This window comes from Lithobates pipiens, unplaced genomic scaffold (genome assembly GCF_037356315.1).
Source record: "Lithobates pipiens isolate NorthernLeopardFrog02 unplaced genomic scaffold, aLitPip1_a1.2 Scaffold_8, whole genome shotgun sequence".
Classification (NCBI taxonomy): domain Eukaryota; kingdom Metazoa; phylum Chordata; class Amphibia; order Anura; family Ranidae; genus Lithobates; species Lithobates pipiens.
In genome coordinates, this window is record NW_027507903.1 from 117,447,139 (window position 1) to 117,469,011 (window position 21,873).

Here is a 21,873-nt window from a genome sequence, read left to right on the forward strand (position 1 = left end):
AAAATAATAAAGATCAAATTCATAAAGTATATATGAATTTGATCTTTATTATTTTTTATGATCTGTTACTGAACAATCAATAAACATTTTTTTTTTTTTTTAATATGGTTAAAACCTACCTCCATTATCCAAGTGCTTCATTTTAAAGTCCCAAACTTCCTCTATTACGTACCGATTACCGGGATGGAGGCACATACTTGTGCTTCATTTAAAGTCCCAAAATTCCCCTCCTTTTTTGCACTTACAAAGAAATGAAGGATCAATTTTATCATAGGTGTATTTTAAATGATAGAGACAGAATATCAACCAAAAATTCAGAAAAAAACACATGATCCACATTTTACATAAATGGAGTTGCTGGTCAGTGACTAATGAATGTATTTGATCCCCAAACAAAACATGACTTAGTACTTGGTGGAGAAATCCTTGCTGGCAAGCACAGAGGTAAAATGCCTCTTGAAGTTGGATACCAGGTTTGCAAACATTTCAGGAGGGATTTTGGTCCACTCTTCTTTACAGATCTTCTCTAAATCCTTAAGGTTTCTTGGCTGTCGCTTGACAAGTCGAAATTTCAGCTCCCTCCATTAGTTTTTCTATAGGATTAAGGTCTGGAGACTGGCTAGGCCACTCCATGGCCTTAGTCTGCTTTTTTTAACCACTCCTTTGTTGCCTTGGTGGTATGTTTTGGGTCATTGTCATGCTGTAAGATCTTCAGTGTTCTGGCTGAGGGAAGAAATTTTTCATCCAAGATTTTACAATACATAGCCCCGGCCATTAGCCCCTCAATGTGGCAAAGTTGGCCTGCACCTTTTGCAGAGAAACAGTCCCAAAGGATAATGTTTCCACCTCCGTGCTGTAGAGATGGTGTTCTTAGGGTCATAGTCAGCATTTTTCTTCCTCCAAACACAGCGAGTCGAAGTAATGCCAAAGAACAAAATTTTGGTTTCATCTAAACACAGCACTTTCTCCAAATTCTTCACTGAATCATTTAGATGTTCATTGGCAAACTTCAGACGGGCTTGTTCATGTGCCTTCTTGAAGAGGGTGACCTTGCAGGCGCTGCAGGGATTTCAACCCATGGTGACGTATTATGTTACCAATGGTTTGTTTGGTGACTGTGGTCCCAACTGCTTTGAGATCATTCACAAGCTCCTCCCGTGTAGTTCTGGGCTAATCCCTCACTTTTCTCATGATTATCCCTACTCCATGAGGAAAAATCTTGCATGGAGCTCCAGACCGAGAGCGATTGATGGTTATTCTGTATTTCTTCCATTTGCGAATAATTGCTCCAACAGTTGTCTCCTCACAAAGCGGCTTAGTAATGGTCTTGTAGCCCATTTCAGCCTTGTGCAGGTCTACAATCTTGTCCCTGATGTCCTTTGACAATTCTTTGGTCTTGCTCATGATGAGGTTTGAATGGAAGAAAGATTCTGTGGACAGGTGTCTTTTACACACATAAAGAGTTGCCGTTAGCAGCGCCTTCTTAAATTGACAGGACTAAACTGTGTACTACGTGAGCACATACTGTAGCTAGCCTGTGGGAGCCAGGATTATTATTCATTGGTAGCGGATCAAACACTTATTTTACTCACTGAACTGCAACCCAATTTATAACTTTTGTATCATGTCTTTTTTCTGGATTTTTAGTTAATATTCTGTCTCTACGATTTAAAATACACCTATGATAAAGAATTCTAGACCCTTCATTTATTTTTAAGTGGGCAAACTTACAAAATCTGCAGGGGACCAAATAATTATTTTCCCCACTGTGGATATGTATCTATATCTAGATAAGTATATATCTACTTATCTATATATACACACACACGTCTGTTTGAGGTTCTGTTTGGGGTGCACGTCCTAATGCAATAGGCTGCACACACCTGTGGTTCCTGCTCTTGGACAGAGGACTTGTATAACATAAATAGTATGTCATGATTGCAAATATTGTATAATGTATGAAGGACAGAGCATGAAAAACGCATTTTAAAATAAAGTGAACAGTTATCAAAATTAGCACTTTGTGATGAGTATCAACATTCAAAAAAGACTGCGCTGACTGCATGCTATTGGTTACTACACTTTGGGCAACACATCACCTGCCTGACTGCATTTTATCTACAAACGTTTCTACTTCCAAATTCCACTGTCAAATACCCATACAAGTGAACAGTTATATACCTTGACTGATAAAGTCAGTGCATTCTCCTCAACTTTGGGTGGACAGACAAACTCCTCAAAGGAGTAAGCCCAATCTATGCTCCTGTGACCCAAGATCTCCATTTCCTTCACAGACATTATTCGCCTATTCAAAAAAAATGCAGAAATCAGAAAGGTAATTGCACAAATTACATAGAATGCATGCCTTTTTCATCTAGTAGGTTGGTCACATCTTCAGCCTGCATTCGATTTCAAGTCCATATAGTAAATTCAGTAGATATTAGGCACTCACCTGCCTGCAAGTTGTATTTCAATAACAAAGTAAAACTGCCATAGACCCGAAAAATTGCATTTTTTACAGCCAATATAATTCATGTGCACATAGCTAAACATCACCTGCGTCCAGTAGGAGAGTGCTTCTACAGAGTGGCAGGATGAGCCAATGTCTGACTGGCATTGTTCTGGTTAAAAGCAGATGTATAATATGTCATCTTAGGCCTTATACTGGATGCAGTGACCGTAGCTTGCATTGGTTTGGGAGGGCTTCACTCACTCCCACCCTGGCTGTAGGTAGATATCAACATTGTATAATGCATCCACAGCTTTTAGAGCTAAGTTTCCATTGCCAAAGTGTCTGTGTTCAGGCAACATAACCAGTGGCATAATAGCCATAGAAGCCAATGTATATTCATTGTCAAGTGAATATACTTACAACAGTCTTAATTCAAATATGTCAACCGAAGATAAGATAAACAAACCTGTTGGTGACCACAACGTTCGCTTTTCTATTCTTGTCAAGAGGGCAGGAGAATCTGTAAATTTCCCCATCCAATTTTTTGAAGTTTGAGTTCTAGAATATAAAAAGAGAAAATAATCAAAATAATTATGTGTAAATATTATTCCTCTATCAAACTGCAACATATTCATAGATTTCCAAAATCTATGAATATTCCCAATTATGTGGTATTATATTAAAGCAATATAAGTATTATGTATTAATAGTTCCTTACATGCTCTGCTGACATATCTTTTATAGTTAACCACATCAAAATGTTATATATGAGAGGATGCTCCTATAGAAATATATATTTCTAGCATAAGAAAAGAAAATCAGGCCTAACTAAACCCCAGTTTTTAATAGACTGTTGGACAGGTTCATTTGGTTTGTCAGCAGACTGGTTGGTACGTTGAGCAATGGAATGTTCCGTTTTTGTCTTTCATGTGTTTGGCCTTCCATGTGCTCCTTGCTGTGAAGGCCAGTTATAGGTGGGGGCAGGGACCATTTGTTTTTGTTACTGGTGTAAATGTTGGTCCATGGACACACTGGGCACCTTCGCTGCCATTATGCTATTGCTGGGTGTCTAGTGTGCTCCTGTTCCTTTAAGGAGGAGTGGGCTGCCTCCAGGCTCACCTGCCCCTCAGCTATTTAATGCATGTGCTTCCACTGTGGAGACACTTATAAAGTTAAGACTGCAAGCAACACAGGGTGCTGTGAAGAGGCTTTGCAGCTTTCACATGCGTTTGCAAATGCATGCTAACTAAACCCTGTTTTTAACAGACTGTTGGACAGGTTAATTTGGTTGGTCAGCAGACTGGTTGGTAAGTTGCGCTATGGAATGTTCTATTTGTCGTCTTTCTCACTTTTAACCTGGTGATAGAATGAAGAATGACAACTGAACTGCCCAGTCAAAACTGGAGGCTGTATGTGACTTGAAGACATTTGCCTTTAGGAAACAAGCTGCCACTACTTTTTTCAATAAAAACCCCCAGGCTGTGATATTCGCCTTTCAACTTTAGTAACTAGTGGCCTATTGACGTGGAAAATGTATGCAGTTTAGACATTATTCAGACTTCACTGGCAGTCAAGTTTGTGAAGTCTCAGACAAATTAACAAAGTAGTAAAGTAAATAATTAGTGTAGCGTTAAGTGTTGTATAAACAAATGTGTGAGGGCGTAATTAAACACACAACAAAATAATACACAATATAAATAAAAACAAAATATAATACGGTACACAAAAAGGTGCAAACCCCAAGTCACTGAACTGGGTAAGTATAGTTCAAACTAGGGGAACTTAACCTCACTAGCGGTAATCCCGGGTCTACTCGGACTGCAATTTCAGTACCACGAGCAGTAACCCTGAGCCAAACTTGGGATCACATCACTGGATACAGGGAGAGGTTACTTACCCTTGTTCCCTGGATCCAGCGATGTCCTCCACGCTGTGTGTGCGAGCTGTCCTCCGCTCGATTCACATAGTGCCTGAGTGCCGCCGAGCTCCGTTCCCTGCGACTTTACGACGCACGGGAGCGGAGATCGGCGCCAAATTCAAAAAAGTAAAAATACATAAAACACATACAGTACTGTATAAAAAAAATACACATGCCCTTTGTCCCTAGTAGTCTGCTCAGTGCCCTGCATGCATTTTTATATTATAAATACTGTTTCTTTCTGCCTGGAATTTGGAGATTGTCCATAGCAACCAAAAAGTGTCCCTTTATGTCAAAAGTGATTTTAGACCAACTAGAAAACAGCAATAATAAATTAGAATCACTTGCAGAATTGAGCGATAGCGATTTGTGGGGAAATTCGTCATCAAACACTAAATCTAATGACAGCGACAATTCTGCAAATGAGCAAATTTCAGAGTTTTTGGATTTGATTACATTATTGAATAATTTTTGTTATTATTTATTATCATTATTTATTATATTATAAAGTTTATCATACCCGGGATGTCTACTAGACTCTTGTTTGAACAGATTTAAGAGCGTTATCCCTAAGAATTGCAGGCCTACTATATAAAACGCCAAATTTCCATGCAAAATAATTGTACCGCTTTCAGCACCTAAAATCAGAAATAATCATACCGCCAGGGAGGTTAATCCAATATGTCCTATAACTAAAATAGTCCGCGTGAACACAAATATGCAGATATAGGTATTCCTGTGAGGTGATGCCAAACACGGATTCAATCTGAATATGGCACTGTAAAGAATAGAGCTGGAACCAGTTGTCTGAAGTCACATCTACACCGACCATTCAAAGATAGAAAGATGGGTACTCTTACCGATGTAGTTGGACACACGTCATACGACAGTGGGTCATAAAGGCTTATAATCTCGGGCTGGTGCTTTATGTGGACAGTGATTGAATGGATCTTGGTGGGCTCAAAAGGAGCCAACACTTAAAAAAATGGACGTATCCAGAACAGGCTCTCTCTTTCTTTTCCAATACTCAAGATGGAAAATATGAGGAAAAAAAGAACACAAAAGGGTTCCAAATGGTGCAGGTCAAAAAACAAAACAAAAAAACAATAGGTTTATTGCAATATGTCATAAATCATAAATGACACATTTTTTTAAAAAAGTGATCACAAAAATAGAAAATGTCAATAAAAAGCAATGTGGGGTACAGGAAAGCAGGCCTGATGCGTTTCGACGCTAAGGGTCTTCAACAGGGGCTTTTTTCCTCATATTTTCCATCTTGAGTATTGGAGGAGAAAGAGAGCCTGTTCTGGATACGTGCATTTTTTTAAAAGTTTTAGCTCCTTTGGAGCCCTGAGACGGAGAATTGAGGACCCCCCACCAGGATCCATTCAATCATTGTCCACATAAAGCACCAGACTGAGATTCTAATGCTGTCATATGACAGGTGTGTCCACCTACATCGGTAAGAGTACCCATCTTCTATCTTTGAATGGTTGGTGTAGATGTGACTTCAGACAACCGGTTCCAGCTCTATTCTTTTCAGTGCCATATTCAGATTGAATCCGTGTTTGGCATCACCTCACAGGAATACCTATATCTGCATATTTGTGTTCACGCGGACTATTTTAGTTATAGGACATATTGGATTAAGTCAGGGCTCGTCAAAACCCGGGCGCCAGGTCGCATTTGCGACTAAAATTAGCGACCTGGCGCAGCACAGCTGGGGGTATCCTGTCTCCGAGGACCACCCCGGCGTGATCGGGTCGAGGCCTTCTGCGATCCTATGGTTCCTTCTGGAATCTGGCGCCCTCTTGTGGTGGCTGTTGGAATGACAACCAGCAATGCTAATGGAGCTTCCCCTGCCTGCCAGCCTATCTCCTTCCCTTTACTTAGAACCCCTGAATATTATATATATTTTTTATTCTAACACCCTAGAGACTAAAACAGTGCTCGTTGCAATACTTTCTGTCACACCGTATTTGCACAGCGGACATACAAGCGCACTTTTTTGGGGAAAAATAATTTATTTCATAAAAAAAAATAAGACAACAGTAAAGTTAGCCCAATTTTTTTTATATTGGGAAAGATAATGTTATGCCGAGTAAATCGATACCCAACATATCACGCTTCAAAATTGCGCCGGCTCATGGAATGGCGACAAACGTTTACCCTTTAAAATCTCCATAGGCGTTGTTTAATAAATTCTACAGGTTGCACGTTTTGAGTTACAGAGGAGGTCTAGGGCTAAAATTATTGCTCTCATTCTACCGATCGCATGTGTGGTTTGAACACCGCTTTCATATATGCGTTCGCTTCTGCAGGCAAGCTTGGCGGGACAGGGCGCGTTTAAAAAAAAATTCTTCTTCTTATTTTAACTTTTATTTTTTTCACTGTTCTTTAAAAAAAAAAAAAAAAATAAAAAAAAGTGTGTCACTTTTATTCCTATTACAAGGAATGTAAAAATCCATTGTAATAGAAAAAAGCATGACAGGTCCTCTTTTATATGAGATCTGGAGTCAGAGAGACCTCAGATCTCATATTTACACTAAAATGCAATTTAAAAAAAATTTGTCATTTGAAAAAAATAAAATAAATAAAATGTCCCTCTAAGCGGCACTATCTTCCCTTCACTCGTCTCCATGTCAGGCCAGGGACAGGTCCAGATCGCTGTCACGGACCTGGCACCTAACTTTTTTAGCTGGCTCCTAGATTCCAAGCAAATTTGTCAACCCCTGGATTAAGTTCTCCTAGTCTGAACTATACTTACCCAGTTCACCGCTTTGGGTTTTGCACCTTTTTGTGTACCATATCATATTTCATGTTTTTATTTATATTGTGTATTATTTTGTTGTGTGTTTAATTACACCCTCACACATTTGTTTATACAAGACTTAGCACTACACTAATTATTTACTTTTCTGCTTGGCTTTGTTTGCTGCTCATCACTTTTTCACATTTTAGTGCAGTGTTTTTCCCCCACCTTTTTCCATTCTTCTAAATTAAAGTAAACTCGCATATTTCTGTCAAGACTGGATCACTTAAGGCAGGGGTTGGCAACATATGGCCCGCCACTGCTAAATGTCCGGCCCGTCAGTACACATGAGGATATCATGTGCACCTGGCCCACGGACATTTTAAGAGCAGAGCGGAGCAGGAAGCTGAATGAGAACACGGTAGAGACACACAGCAGCACTGATAAGACAGCGGGAGCTTTCGGGGGTAACTTTCCAGATTGGTTGCTAGGTGGTTCTAGCAAACAATCCTCAGCTTGTTGATATGAAAAATTAACTCCAGGAGCTGTTAAATGTAAAGTGGTCCAGAGGTGCACGGGACTGTGTATTGTAAAGGGAACCAGAGGTGCGGGGCTGTGCAATTTAAAGGGGTCCAGGGGGCTGTGTAATGTAAAGGGAAGCAGAGGTGCAGGGCTGCGCAATGTAACCAAGTCCAGTGGTGCAGGGGCAGTCGTGATCATGTCATCCTCAGCCACCTGGTACAAGCCAGGATCAGTATAATCCCAACACATACCATGCTATTGTTAGATTGAGTCTAATCATTGTAATAGTTATATTATATATAGTTATATTCTTGCCTAATTTGCCATGCAGGTGTTTCTGTGAATAAGGAGCTCAACCTCGAACACTATGAGACTAAACAGCCAAGATTTGGTGAATTTAGTGGGCGGAAACCATCTTAATGCGCAGCTAGGCAGTTTTCACTTTATAACACAACACCAGCATCAGTGGCCGGGTGTCACAAGGAAAGAGTCCAGAGACATGCAGGAGCTGCATGAGAGCAATGGAGAGGGTGAGTATAAGCTGAACAAACAAATCGCTGCAGGGAGGGGGGGGGGGGTGTGACCCTGCAGCGATGCCAGATCCTCGAGGGAGTGAACCTGCATATGTTCCCTCAGGGTAAACTGGCTTTGTATTAACGGAGCACCTTAAAGTGAGGTAAACCTGTACTGTTATTATTACTATGTTAGGATTATTAGCATCTACATTTATTTGCAGGTGACAGAAATATGTAAACTTTCAGTTCCATACAGCAAGAACTATTCTAGTATTATATAAGTAGCCAAGCACTTTCCAAACAGACTCGTCTTAAAAAAGAAAGGATGTTTCACCTAAAAAAACTGGAACACAATTTTTCAAACATGCGCCACCTCCTTTAAGACAAACCTGACACCCCTCACATACTCCGAACAGAAAGGCACAACCTAAATCTCTCATTAACGCATCACACCAAAAATTAGCCCAAAGATATAGCATAGAAATACAATTTGAAAGGCAATAAACCAATAAGAAGTCAGGGCCTAACGAATTCATTGCTTTATACTACAACGTTGTACAAGAAGTTTGCTGAATCCCTATCCCCACTACTTGTAGACGCTTTTAACTGCATTCGGACCTTTAGTCCAGAATCCCTGATGGCCTTTCTATGCATGATTCCGAAGACCAATACGGATACTACCCACTGGTTCAACCTACCTCTCATATCAAAAAATATAGAAATAAAAATACGTCCACAATCGAACACCTACAGTTGGAGAATAACAAGTGGGGTTCATCCTGACCTTCCAGTCTAGCGATATTAGAACACAAACTGTGCTTACATATATGGCCAAAAATAATGCACATTTTGTTCCATGCAGTTTTTTATAGCTAGAGAATCAAATGCATTTCTAATTTCTTGACCATACCTGCTTCAAGTGCTATGTAAATGGAACTTTTCCTAATTGGAACGCCTCTCTTTACCAATATCCAAAGCATTTGTGAGATAATCTGGTCTTAAATCAGCTTAATTTAACATCCTGCACAGCACTAGACTGGGTTTCTCTTCATCCCCCCTACCATTAGTGCTAGCAATAAAGCTTTTGTTTCAACTGATAACCAACCCCAATATTCAGGGTCTTGAATTAGTGGGCTCACCCCATAGGTTGTGCCTTTTTGAAGACAACACTCACTCTCTTTGACCAACCCCCATATCTTGCTCCTAAACAGATTACTAGCTTTTCCACCTTCACTAACCTGTCCGGACTAACACATAACACAAATCTAAAAGGCACCTAATATCTCCCTCTCTCAAACTCTCAACATGTTATGACAACTGAGTTTCAATAGACTACTCATGAATTGCAATATCTGGGTATATTCTTGACTGATTCCAATGACAAATTATTTTCCACAAACGACCTGGCTACACACAAACTTTAATCATTATCTCGCTGCATACCCTATCTCCAGGTATCCTCTCCATCCTTCAGACCCTGGATTCAATGCAGAAATATACACATTGACACAAATTCTATTCTTCAGATGGCAAAAAACTATAATTTACAGGCTAACAATAAAAGTTTCTGATACCTTTAGATCAGGAAATTTATCCTTAGCAATCAAAACACAGAAATCTTGCAACACATGTAGATCATCTGAGCTCATGTCAGGATTACAAGCACAGTCCAGGGCTAAATTTAATGCTGTACACTTTTATTCCCCAACGTCTCTTCCAAACCATCCCCAGAAAACATAGCGAAATGGGAGGCCGAACTAGGATTCCCCCAGAATAAGAAGCATGGGTGCAGATATTACATACAATCAAATCTTGAAACTAACAATCAAACACTGAAACTAACTTGAAAATAACTTTAACTACTAGGCGTCCGTGCTATAGCCTAAAGACAGCTGCAGCGTGGATGCCAATTGCCGGGAGGCCGTCCCTGGATGTCCTGTTTACTTTCCCTCTGCGCACCACCGAGGGCATTCATTGAGAAAATTCTGTGTTGGCCATGTCTCTTGGACACAGCCAATCACAGATCGTGCTAAATGGCCAATCACAGCAGCCATTTAGCACTCGATCTGAGTGTCCAATGAGAGATTATCTCATATGTAAACATATGAGATCATCTCTCAACGCCGGCTCTCCCTTCTCCCTCCCCACATGCGGTCTCTGTGTGAGAGCGAACGGCTGCAGAGTAAGTGAAATAAAAAAGCCAAAATAAAGTTCCCACAGTGCCATCTGTCCCCAGTGCCACGTATAAGTGCCACCTGTCATCAGTGGCACGTGTCATCAGTGCCATGGACTAGTGCCATCTGTCATCAGTGCCACGTATTAGTGTCACCAGTGCCACATACTAGTGCCATGTGTCATCAGTGCCACATATTAGTGCCATCTGTCATCAGTGCCACATATCAGCGTCATCTGTCAGTGTCATGTGCCTTCTGTTATCAGTGTCTCATGTCATCAGTGCCACGTATTAGAACCATCTGTCATCAGTGCCACATTAGTGCCATCTGCCATCAGTGTCATGTGTCAATGCCATCTGTCATCAGTGCCCCGTGTCATTGTCTTGGTGCTCCAGGGCCTTCAAAAGTGTAATAGGCAGTCAACAAGTTAGATGTGTAATTTATGCTCCTCGAACACGTGATGGTGCTCCCTGCATGTTTGGCCTCTTTATGTGGCCAGGCTGTGAAAAAGTCCCACACTTGTGGCATCGTAATACTCAGGAGTAGCAGAATGTATTTAGGGGTGTCATTTGTGGTATACACATGCCATGTGAGAGAAATAACCTATTACAATGACAATTTTGTGGAAAAATAAAAACTAAATAAAAAAATCGTCATTTTGAAAAGAATTGTGGGAAAAAAAATGACATAAAAAAAACTCACCATGCATCTTATTAAATACCTACTAAATGTCTACTTTCAAAAAAGGGGTAATTTGGGGGGGGGGGGGGGGGGTATTTGTACTTTCCTGAGATAGGCCGCCAGTACATCAGATGTGATCAATTGTTTATGATTTGCACCACAGCTTGTAGACACTAACTTTCACAAAGACCAAATTATATCCACTAACTTGGGTTATTTTTACCAAAGATATGTAGCAGTATAAATTGTGGGCAAAATTTATGAAGAAAAATTTATTATTTACTAAATTTTATCACAGAAAGAAAACTGCGTTTTCTTTTCAAAATTTTTGGTCTTTTTTCATTTATAGCGAAAAAATAAAAAACCCAGAGGCGATCCAATACCACCAAAACAAAGCTCTATTTGTATGAAAAAAGGGACAAAAAAATAATTTGGGTACAGTATTACATGACTGAGTAATTGTCAAAAGTGTGAAAGCACTGAAAGCTGAAAATTGGTCTGGTCACGAGGGGGGTTTAAGACCCCTTTCACACCAGGGCATTTTGCAGGCGCTATAGCATTAGAAATAGCGCCTGCAATCCGCCCTAAAAAAGCTGCACCATTGTTTGTAGTGTGAAAGCCCGATGGCTTTCACACTACATCGGTGCGCTGGCAGGACGTCAGGGGAAAAAAGTCCTGCCAGCAGCTTCTTTGGAGCGCTGAAGGAGCGGTGTGTTTACTGCTCCTCCACCGCTGCTCCCCATCGAAATCAATGGGGCAGCGCTGTAATACCGCCAGCAAAACTCTGCTATTGCAGCGTATTGCTGGCGGTTTTAACCTTTTCTCGGCCACTAGCCGGGGTAAAAGCGCCCCGCTAGTGGCCGAAATGCGCCGCTAAAAATATCAGCGTTTTACCGCCCACGCTATGGGTGGTGTGGTGTGAAAGGGGTCTAAGTGTCCAGTTGTCAAGTGGTTACATTTATCTCGAGGTAGTCTATTTTCATCATAAGAATAGATAGATTTTGCCCGGGTATTCTTCAGCCTCTTCTTCCCTGTTGCCTTTTCTTTTTCTCTCTTAATCTCATCCACAATTACCTTTACTTTCATCACTACTTTTCCCGCTTTTTCTCTTTACTCCTATTTTTTATGTCATTTTTGAAGCTAGCTTGTATATACAGTATCTCACAAAAGTGAGTACACCCCTCACATTTTTGTAAATATTTTATTATATATTTTCATGCGACAACACTGAAGAAATTACACTTTGCTACAATGCAAAGTAGTGAGTGTACAGCTTGTATAACAGTGTCAATTTGCCGTCCCCTCAAAATAACTCACACAGCCATTAATGTCTAAACCGTTGGCAACAAAAGTGAGTACACCCCTAAGTAAAAATTGTTCATATTGGGCCCAATTGGCCATTTTCCCTCCACGGTGTCATGCGTCTCGCTAGTGTTACAAGGTCTCAGGTGTGAATGGAGAGCAGGTGTGCTAAATTTGATGTTATCGCTCTCACTCTCTCACACTGGTCACTGGAAGTTCAATGTGGCACCTCATAATAAAGAACTCTGAGTATCTGAAAACAATAAGTGTTGCTCTACATAAAAATGACCTAGGCCATAAGAAGATTGCCAAGACCCTGAAACTGAGCTGCAGCATGGTGGCCAAGACCATACAGTGGTTTAACTGGACAGGTCAGAGCAGGCCTCGCCATGGTCGACCAGAGAAGTTGAGTGCACGTGCTCAGCGTTATATATCCTGAGGTTGTCTTTGGGAAATATAGACGTATGAGTGCTGCCAGCATTGCTGCAGAGGTTGAAGAGGTGGGGGGTCAGTCTGTCAGTGCTCAGACCATACGCCGCACGCTGCATCAAATTGGTCTGCATGGCTGTCGTTACAGAAGGAAGCCTCTTCTAAAGATGTTGCACAAGAAAGCCCGCAAACAGTTTGCTGAAGACAAGCAGACTAAGGGCATGGATTACTGGAACCATGTCCTTTGGTCTGATGAGACCAAGATAAACTTATTGATGGTGTCAAGCGTGTGTGGCGGCAACCAGGGGAGGAGTATATGTCTTGCCTATAGCCAAGCATGGTCATGGGAGTGTCATTATCTGGGGCTGCACGAGTGCTGCCAGCACTGGGGAGCTACAGTTCATTGAGGGAATCATGAATGCCAACATGTACTGCGACATACTGAAGCAGAGCATGACCCCCTCCCTTTGGCGACTGGGCCACGGGGCAGTATTTCAACATGATAACGACCCCAAACACACCTTGAAGATGACCACTGCCTTGCTAAAGAAGCTAAGGGTAAGGGGATGGACTGGGCAAGCATGTCTCCAGACCTAAACCCTATTGAGCATTTGTGGGGCATCCTCAAACGGAAGCTGGAGGAGCACAAGGTCTCTAACATCCACCAGTTTTGTGATGTCATCATGGAGGAGTGGAAGTGGACTCCAGTGGCAACCTGTGAAGCTCTGGTGAACTCCATGCCCAAGAGGGTTCAGGCAGTCATGAAAAATAATGGTGGCCACACAAAATGTTGACACTTTGGGCCCAATTTGGACATTTCAATTAGGGGTGTACTCCCTTTTTTCCCAGCGGTTTAGACATCAATGGCTGTGTGTTAAGTGATTTTGAGGGGACAGCAAATTTACATTGTTATATAAGCTGTACGCTCGCTACTTTACATTGTAGCAAAGTGTAATTTCATCAGTGTTGTCACATGAAAAATGTGAGGGATGTACTCACTTTTCTGAGATACTGTAACAAGATGTCTAACAATAAATCATTCACCCACCATCAATTCCCTTCTGGCTGCTCTCTACATTCACCATTGATTGTGAGGTAAGAGGACAGCTCATTAGATTATCTGGCTTTGCACTTTTATGTCTGCTGGCATTAAAGCCTTATTGCACTTGATCTTTAAAAGGAAAATGTTGTAGTGCAAACCCCAATAAAAAATTATTGAAATGAAAAAGAAAAAAAAGGCATATTACCCACATCCTATTGGTAGTTATTGTACAGAATTGCATCGTACCGGTGTTTCGTCAGATTCGGCGACCTGTCAGATTTTGTAACGAAAGTGACGTTCCGTCGCCACCATCTTGCTACACCCTGCACTCATCCACAGTAAGGATAAAGTGAGAAGGTGGCAAGCGGACATCTTGTTACACCCACTGGAGTCTGGCATTTCATACTTTTTACCACTAAACTGACCTTATATAGTGACATTCAATGTTTTTAAATCCGTCTGACTGTTTTGATGCTAAATTGTAAAAGCAGCGGCAAGCCTGCTGATCTCACAGTTTTACTAATCTAACAGAACCTTTCTGCTTTTACAATTCAACATCAAAACAGTCCTACAGATTTCCAAATACTGCATTTCACTATATAAGCTACATTTAGTGGTAAAAATAAGTGTGAAATGCCAGACGCCGGTGGGTTTAACAAGATGTCTGCTTGCCACTTTCTCACTGTATCCTTACTGTGGACAAGTACAGGGTGTAGCAAGATGACGGCAACGAAACGTCACTTCCATTTCAAAATCTGATGGGTCGCCTAATCTGATGGCACATTGCACAGGATTTTACAGGATGTACACTGACATGCATCTTTACCTCAGTAGAGCTTATAGTATTAAAGAGGAAGTAAACCCTGATGAGTTTACTTCCTCTTTCATTCCCTGCAAAGGCAAAGCATGATGGACTACTATGCATCGCATAGTGGTCCATTATGTGCCACTTACCTGACACAGGAGTCAGCGAAGTCACCGCTGTCTCCTGTAGTCCGGCGCAGCCATCTTCTCGGTGGGGTCTCGCAGCTCCGCCGCCATCATTTGACGAAGCCGCGATGACGTCACTCCCGCGCATTCGCACGGGAGCCGACATGCGCGGCGTCTCCGTCGTTGAAGATGCCGCGCTCAGTGCGCCTGCGCGCCGCCGTAGGCAGTGGTGCCTGTCTTCAGGCAAATATCTCCTAAACCGTATAGGTTTAGAAGATATTTCTTGGACCTACAGGTAAGCCTTAATCTAGGTTTACCTGTAGGTCAAAGTGTGTTGTAAGGGTTTACAACCACTTTAAGTCCCCACCAAAAACAAACAAGCATGTACACTCACTGGGGTCAATGTGAATAGACACCAGTTGCAATCATGTGATTGCAGAATAAAGCCGGAAAATAAACTTATTTAGGGAATAAATAACTGCAACACCAGAGACACAGACTTCTTGCTATAATATAGAGTATAATCTGGAGGAAATGAAGAGTCATATCTGCATTGCCACAAAAGAAGCCTTAAAATATGATTCAGAAAATGCATTTATTACTAATTCCAGAGACATAAAATGCACAGTAATTGTAAAAACAGTTACTACCATACAGAAAACAATTATGACAGTACATTGATAAATGAAAGGCTATAGGATCCTATTTATAAAGGCCAAAAATCTATTTTTCATTTTTTACCCTTGAAAATTGTTCATCAGATTGCTAGATGGTTTTAGTCAGTTTTTGCCTATTAAAGCAGACCTGGCAATTACTCCACTTATTTTTACAATACATATAATGTGGATATAAATCCAGGGAAAGCTCGCTATAGACAGACAATGACAATTTATAGACACTTTCCTTCATTTATATCACCCTAATGGCATGTGTTAAATGGGATTGTGTTGATGTCATCAGTTTGAGATATTTCTGAGATCATCCAGAATTCATGGACAGGTGTATTTGATTTGCATTTGATCTGCTGCAAACCGGTTTTGCACTTCCATAGACTTGTATGGGAATGCAAAACTCATTTGAAGAGAAATCCATTGACACAGGCCAACTGTAAACAATAACTTTCAATGATAAGCATCAGAGAAGAGACCTGCCCTAAGGTGAAGCAAATTATTTCTCCTCTCCCAGTTTTTACAATATTTTTTTTTTTACTGTCCCAGTTTTTTACTTTTAAAAGTCTTCCAACTTTTTGCTTTTTTTTTTTTATGAGAATTTCTTTTAAAAATTATCAAAAAATATAGGGCAAAATAAGATGCGATTATTTCACAGATTTTTTTTTTATAAATAATCCCCTAAATTTTGGCTACATTTTCAAACAATAAAAAAAAAAAAAGAAAAGGGTTAACTTAAAAACGATTATGAAAAATTTCACATTCTAAAGACTGCATGATGATAAAACAAGTAATACATGTTAATATAGTATTCACTTTACTGATCCATTTCACTGACCTTTATTCATATTTTATTCCATATTTACTAGCAGACTAGCTTATCAGCAAATGTGACATAAATTGGGACAAACTAAAAGGGATTATTGGGGATGCTTAAAGTCATATGAAACCACACTTAATGCAACTTTTTTTCTTTAAAGTGATGGTGAATACAATTTGTTATATTTAGTTGAAACAAGAATAACTGGTCCTTTATTTGCATATAAACATTTATTAGTTTAAATAATAGAACAACAATATGAAAAATTGAAAAGTATCAATATTATAATAATCATATAGACATGTTAAAGTCTTAGCCATATTTTCTACACTTTATATAAGCAAGGATTTTAATAGCAAGAACGTAACATTACTTATTACACAAAACTACAAATAATGTCTAAACGTTTCCATAAAACGTATAAAATATCTGTGCTTTAAAAGCAAATGTCATTGTTATTGTGCATTTGACAGTTGAGTATATAACAGTGCTTTAAACACATTGTACAACACATCCAAGTTCATTATACATGTCTGAAATGTTGTTACAAGCAGGAATAGGCTACAACAGATCACTTTAACCATCACTAGTATTCAGCATATTAGTTAAAGTTGAACCCTGACAAAGTAAAAATCCTTCCTTGGAATGAAGCTGCCCCTACACTATAAGGTTTAACTGCTTGTTTAGATCTAAGGGACATGCAAATTCCTTTACCTGTAAATATCTTACAGGACAGGAAACAGGAATTGATTATTTAACCATTGATTATATGCTGCTACCTTCAGGTGATTTGACATGGAAAAAAACAAACAAAACAAAAAACCCCCCAAAAAACCTTTGCTGGGACCACCTTCTCCCCCGTGTATCCATATAATAACCCTATCAGCTCCACGAGGCTCCAGTTTATTGTTTGCAAGCAATAAAGCGCTCAAAGAGAAGAGTAGAGGAAGTGGTGTCTTGTACTGTACTCGAGGATATGCAATTTACAGGTATGTCAGAATTCCTATTACTATAGTCGTACAGGAGAGGACACAGGAATGGATTCTTAGCCAATGGGAAGTGCCCAAGCTATAATTCAAGGGGTGGTAAACAAAATTGGAAAACAGGAAGGGTCAACCGACCGAAACAGACTGTTGAAAGCAGAAGCACCTTTGAAGCCCAAACGTGCATCAGCAAATGCTCAGCCACAAACGATTTTAAAAACGCAAACCGATGATCAAGTGATAAATGCTGTAAAAAGCTCAAGAACTTCAACTTCTCTAGGAAGATGAGGTCATGCAGGGAAGGAGAACTTGTTTTCTAAATGAGGCAGTCCTGAAAAAAGACACAATAACCACCCAGTTGGGTGGAAGAGGAAGGAATCCCCATAGAGAGACTGCCGTGTGGTGAAACAAAAGGGAAAACGTGGCAGGTAGCTATAGATGACAGGCCTGACCCCAATCATAAGGTGAATCGTAAATTGTTTGTTATGCCTTTAAGGCACGACATAAGGAGAGATAATGATATTCCTAAAACAGTTAAGAAGGGGAGCACCAGGGAAGCAAGAACTGGTGTCCAGGATATTTGTTCCCCCAATAGCGTTAGCAAAAGAGGGAACAACAAAAAAGAAAAAAGGGGGTGCAAGGGCAAACCTACGGCTGCTAGGGAAAATGTAGAGAAGGCCTATTTTTACTGGGGCATTTTAAGGCATTAAAGTCTGTTTTTTCTGCCTGCATTAAAAAAAATCAAAAAGATTTCTCCATCCACACAATCGAGGTGGATAGAGGAATCCCCAATGCTGAGATGTGCATTTAAACAAATATTGTTATTATGTTTGTAAATGCACATATTCATTGTGCGAACACATATACAGGCATACCCCACTTTTAAGTACACAATGGGACCAGAGCATGTATGCAAAAACGAAAATGTAATCTAAAGTGAAGCAATACCTTTTTTAACTTCACTTCTCAATGCATGTACTGCATTGCAATAGTCATTTACAGGCATAACCGAGTACGTAGTTAAGCTGGCCGACCCCAAAATTGGATATGTTGTAGTCCTGGGTTCCCTCTCGATGCTCCCCAAGGTCCCTGGTCCCCAGGGTGGACCCTGTCCCAAGGGAGGATGGTGGCCCATGTCCTCCGGGGGTGGGGTGGTCTTACTCACCTTGACCATGGTGTATGGTCAGGTTGATGTACATTCCGGCCAGCATGGTCTGGCTATGGCACTTGTGTCCACTTGGCTGTTGTAGTTTGTGAGAAAGCATAGAGTGCTGCGGCCGGCTGCCCTCCCAGCACTTGTTTATTGTTGCTTTAGCTCACTTTAGCAGCAGCAGAGTGGATGATCAGCATAGGAGTACGCATCTCCGCTCCACAGGCTTTCTGAGGGAGATCTTCGTGAAGGGCCAGGTCTGGGAGACAAGCCTGTTGTGCCCTCCATCATTCCATGAAGCCAGCTCTCATAGGCTGCACCAGTGTGCTGGAAGTTTGTCTAGCAGAAGTATGCGCTGGAGGACTCTGTGCAAAGGAGGGAATGGGGTTAACTCGACGGGTCCCAGAACTGGGGAAGACACTGGACTGAGCAGCAATTTATGGGAGCAAGACAGAGGGGCCAGCCAAGGGCGTTGATGGAGATGGTCAGACTGAATAGTGGCTGCATAATGCTGATGCCTGCCCTGAACAGAGAGGTGACTGGCAGTGCACCCTGCTTGTTAGGACACGCGGGCCTGGTGTCACCCCGGTGGGGGCCTCACCCCCATAGGAACGCTCACTGTTTGTACTTGAGACACTTTACATACACTCATGGGTATGTCCATACTCGCGAGTGTACGTAAAGTGAGGGTACGTAAAACGGGGTATGTCTGTATACAGTATGCGTTTGTGTTTAGTCACTATCGATATATTTTTTGCACTTTTGGTGCTGGAATTTAATTAAGAGGTTTGTGCAAGATATTTTAGAATAATAATTGGAGAGAAATTCTATGGGTGGGGCAACCAAAAGGTGCAAATGAGTGCATATTCCTGAACATGGGACCAGACATGGACAAAAATGTCATACTACAGGAGATGTCATACTACTGAAGCACAGGTGAGCGTTATCTGCTGGGGAGTGTTGGATCTGGCAAGTAAAATTGACCCCTAGACCTCAACAGGCATTTAATTCCTGTAGTGTGGGAGGTGTCCCCACTGCAAGGGAGAACTTTTACTTTTCTGAGGGTTGGGCCTCAAGAAATACTATGCAATCACAGATTTACACAAATCCAGATAATTCAATTTACCTTTCTCACCTATACTTATAATTTGCATATTTTTAGTGGCAAGACATATCTGGCACTGGTCATAAACAAGTAGACTTATCAATCTGACACAAGCTACAATAGTTATTTATCCTCCCAAAATTAGTAGATTAGCATTAATATTATATATATATATATATATATATATATATATATATATATATATACATATACATACATACATATACATACACACACACACACATATATATAAACAGTTGTGCTCATAAGTTTACATACCTTGGCAGGATTTATTATTTCTTGGCCATTTTTCAGAGACTATGAATGATAACACAAAAACCTTTCTTTCACTCACTCATGGTTAGTGTTTGGCTAAAGCCATTTATTATCAATCAACTGTTTACCCTTTTTAAATCATAATGGCAAAAGAAACGAATTACCCTGATCAAAAGTTTACATACCCTGGTGATTTTGGCCTGATGACATGCACATGAGTTGACACAAAGGGGTTTGAATGGCTATTAAAGGTAACCATCCTCACCTGTGATCTGTTTTCTTGTAATTAGTGTGTGTGTGTGTGTGTGTGTGTGTGTGTGTGTGTGTGTGTGTGTGTGTGTGTGTGTGTGTGTGTATATATATATATATATATATATATATATATATATATATATATATATAAAGGTCAATGAGTTTCTGGACTCCTGACAGACCCTTGCATCTTTCATCCAGAGCTGCACTGACGTTTTTGGATTCTGAGTCATGGGGAAAGCAAAAGAATTGTCAAAGGATCTGTGGGAAAAGGTAGTTGAACTGTATAAAACAGGAAAGGGATATAAAAAAAATATCCAAGGAATTGAGAATGCCAATCGGCAGTGTTCAAACTCTAATCAAGAAGTTGAAAATTAGGGGTTCTGTTCAAACCAAACCACGGTCAGTTAGACCAACTAAAATTTCAGCCACAACTACCAGGAAAATTGTTTGTTGTGAAAAAGAGAAACCCACAAATAACTTCAGGTGAAATACAGGACTCTCTGAAAACATGTGGCGTGGCTGTTTCAAGATGCACAACAAGGAGGCACTTGAAGAAAGATGAGCTGCATGATCGAGTCGCCAGAAAGCCATTACTACACAAATGCCACAAAGTATCCCACTTACAATACACCAAACAGCACAGAGAGGAACCTCAAACCTTCTGGCACAAAGTCATTTGGAGTGATGAGACCAAAATTTAGCTTTTTGGCAACAACCATAAACGCTACATTTGGAGAGGAGTCAACAAGGCCTATGATGAAAGGTATGGCGGTGGATCGCTGATGTTTTGGGGATGTGTAAGCTACAAAGGCACAGGAATTTTGGTCAAAATTGTTGGCAAGATGAATGCAGTATGTTATCAAAAAATACTAGAGGAACATTTGCATTCATCAGCCAGGGAGCTGCTCACGTGACGTACTTGGACATTCCAATATGACAATGATCCAAAACACAAGGTCAAGTCGACCTGTTATTGGCAACAGAAGAATAAAGTGAAGGTTCTGGGGTGGCCATCTCAGTCTTCTGACCCCAATATCATTGAGCCACTCTGGGGAGATCTCAAACGTGCAGTTCATGCAAGATTGCCCAAGAATTTACAGGAACTGAAGGATTTTTGTCAAGAGGAATGGGTAGCTTTACCATCTGAGAAAGAGTAAACACAGTTGATAATAAATGGCTTCAGTCAAACACTAACCATGAGCGAAAGAAATTTTTGTGTTATTCATATTCTCTGAAAAATGGCCAAGAAATTTGTGCAGCGATTACCCAACAACTGGATAATCTCATTATTGTGTCTAGTCCGTTCTTGCATGAAAAATCTCAGCAGTCCCAGGCTTTTTTGGGATGCTGGAAGATTTTGTTTCCATTTGTTACACAGACATGAAAACTTTAATAATGAAACACCTGAACTGTCTTATTGCCTAAAAAAAAAAAATTACCTGATATCCATGTTTCTATCATTTAACATATGATATCACAAATAAGGTAACTGCTCATTTTTATTGTACATGGCTGGTTGATCTGCTTTTTACCATAGCTATTTGTAAGACTGTATTTTCACAAAGGGAAACCAACCTGTAGGTTGCCCATAAACCATTATTTAATTATACAGTTACTAGGCTCATCCAAATGGGACGATAAAAACACCTTAAATCAAGAATTATATACCATATAGACTTATTATCAAAATTAAAATATTGCAAAATATAAAAACAATTCATTGCATCAGAGTTGCCACATGATCCAAGAATAATTATGAAACCAGCTTAAAGTAGCTATTGTGCTTGGAAGGTATCACCAGTCCTTATCTTATGTATAATGACATTTGGGGACATGTAGAAAGATTTCTTGCTAATAGGTTGACATAATGTGCATTCTGCAGATCAAGGTTAGCGTCTT

At 40.4% G+C, this 21,873-nt stretch overlaps 1 protein-coding gene across 4 annotated transcripts in view; it reads right to left on the reverse strand.

Annotated features, from left to right (window-relative positions):
• Positions 1-21,873, reverse strand: part of VPS13C (vacuolar protein sorting 13 homolog C) — a 626,331-nt gene that overhangs the window by 15,724 nt on the left and 588,734 nt on the right. For all 4 annotated transcript variants that reach the window (XM_077473219.1, XM_077473221.1, XM_077473220.1 and 1 more), the window contains 2 exons: positions 2,919-3,010; positions 2,182-2,305 (listed from right to left, as the gene is read on the reverse strand). In XM_077473219.1, coding sequence (XP_077329345.1) covers positions 2,182-2,305; positions 2,919-3,010 — 216 coding nt within the window. The remainder of the gene's footprint in view (positions 1-2,181; positions 2,306-2,918; positions 3,011-21,873) is intronic.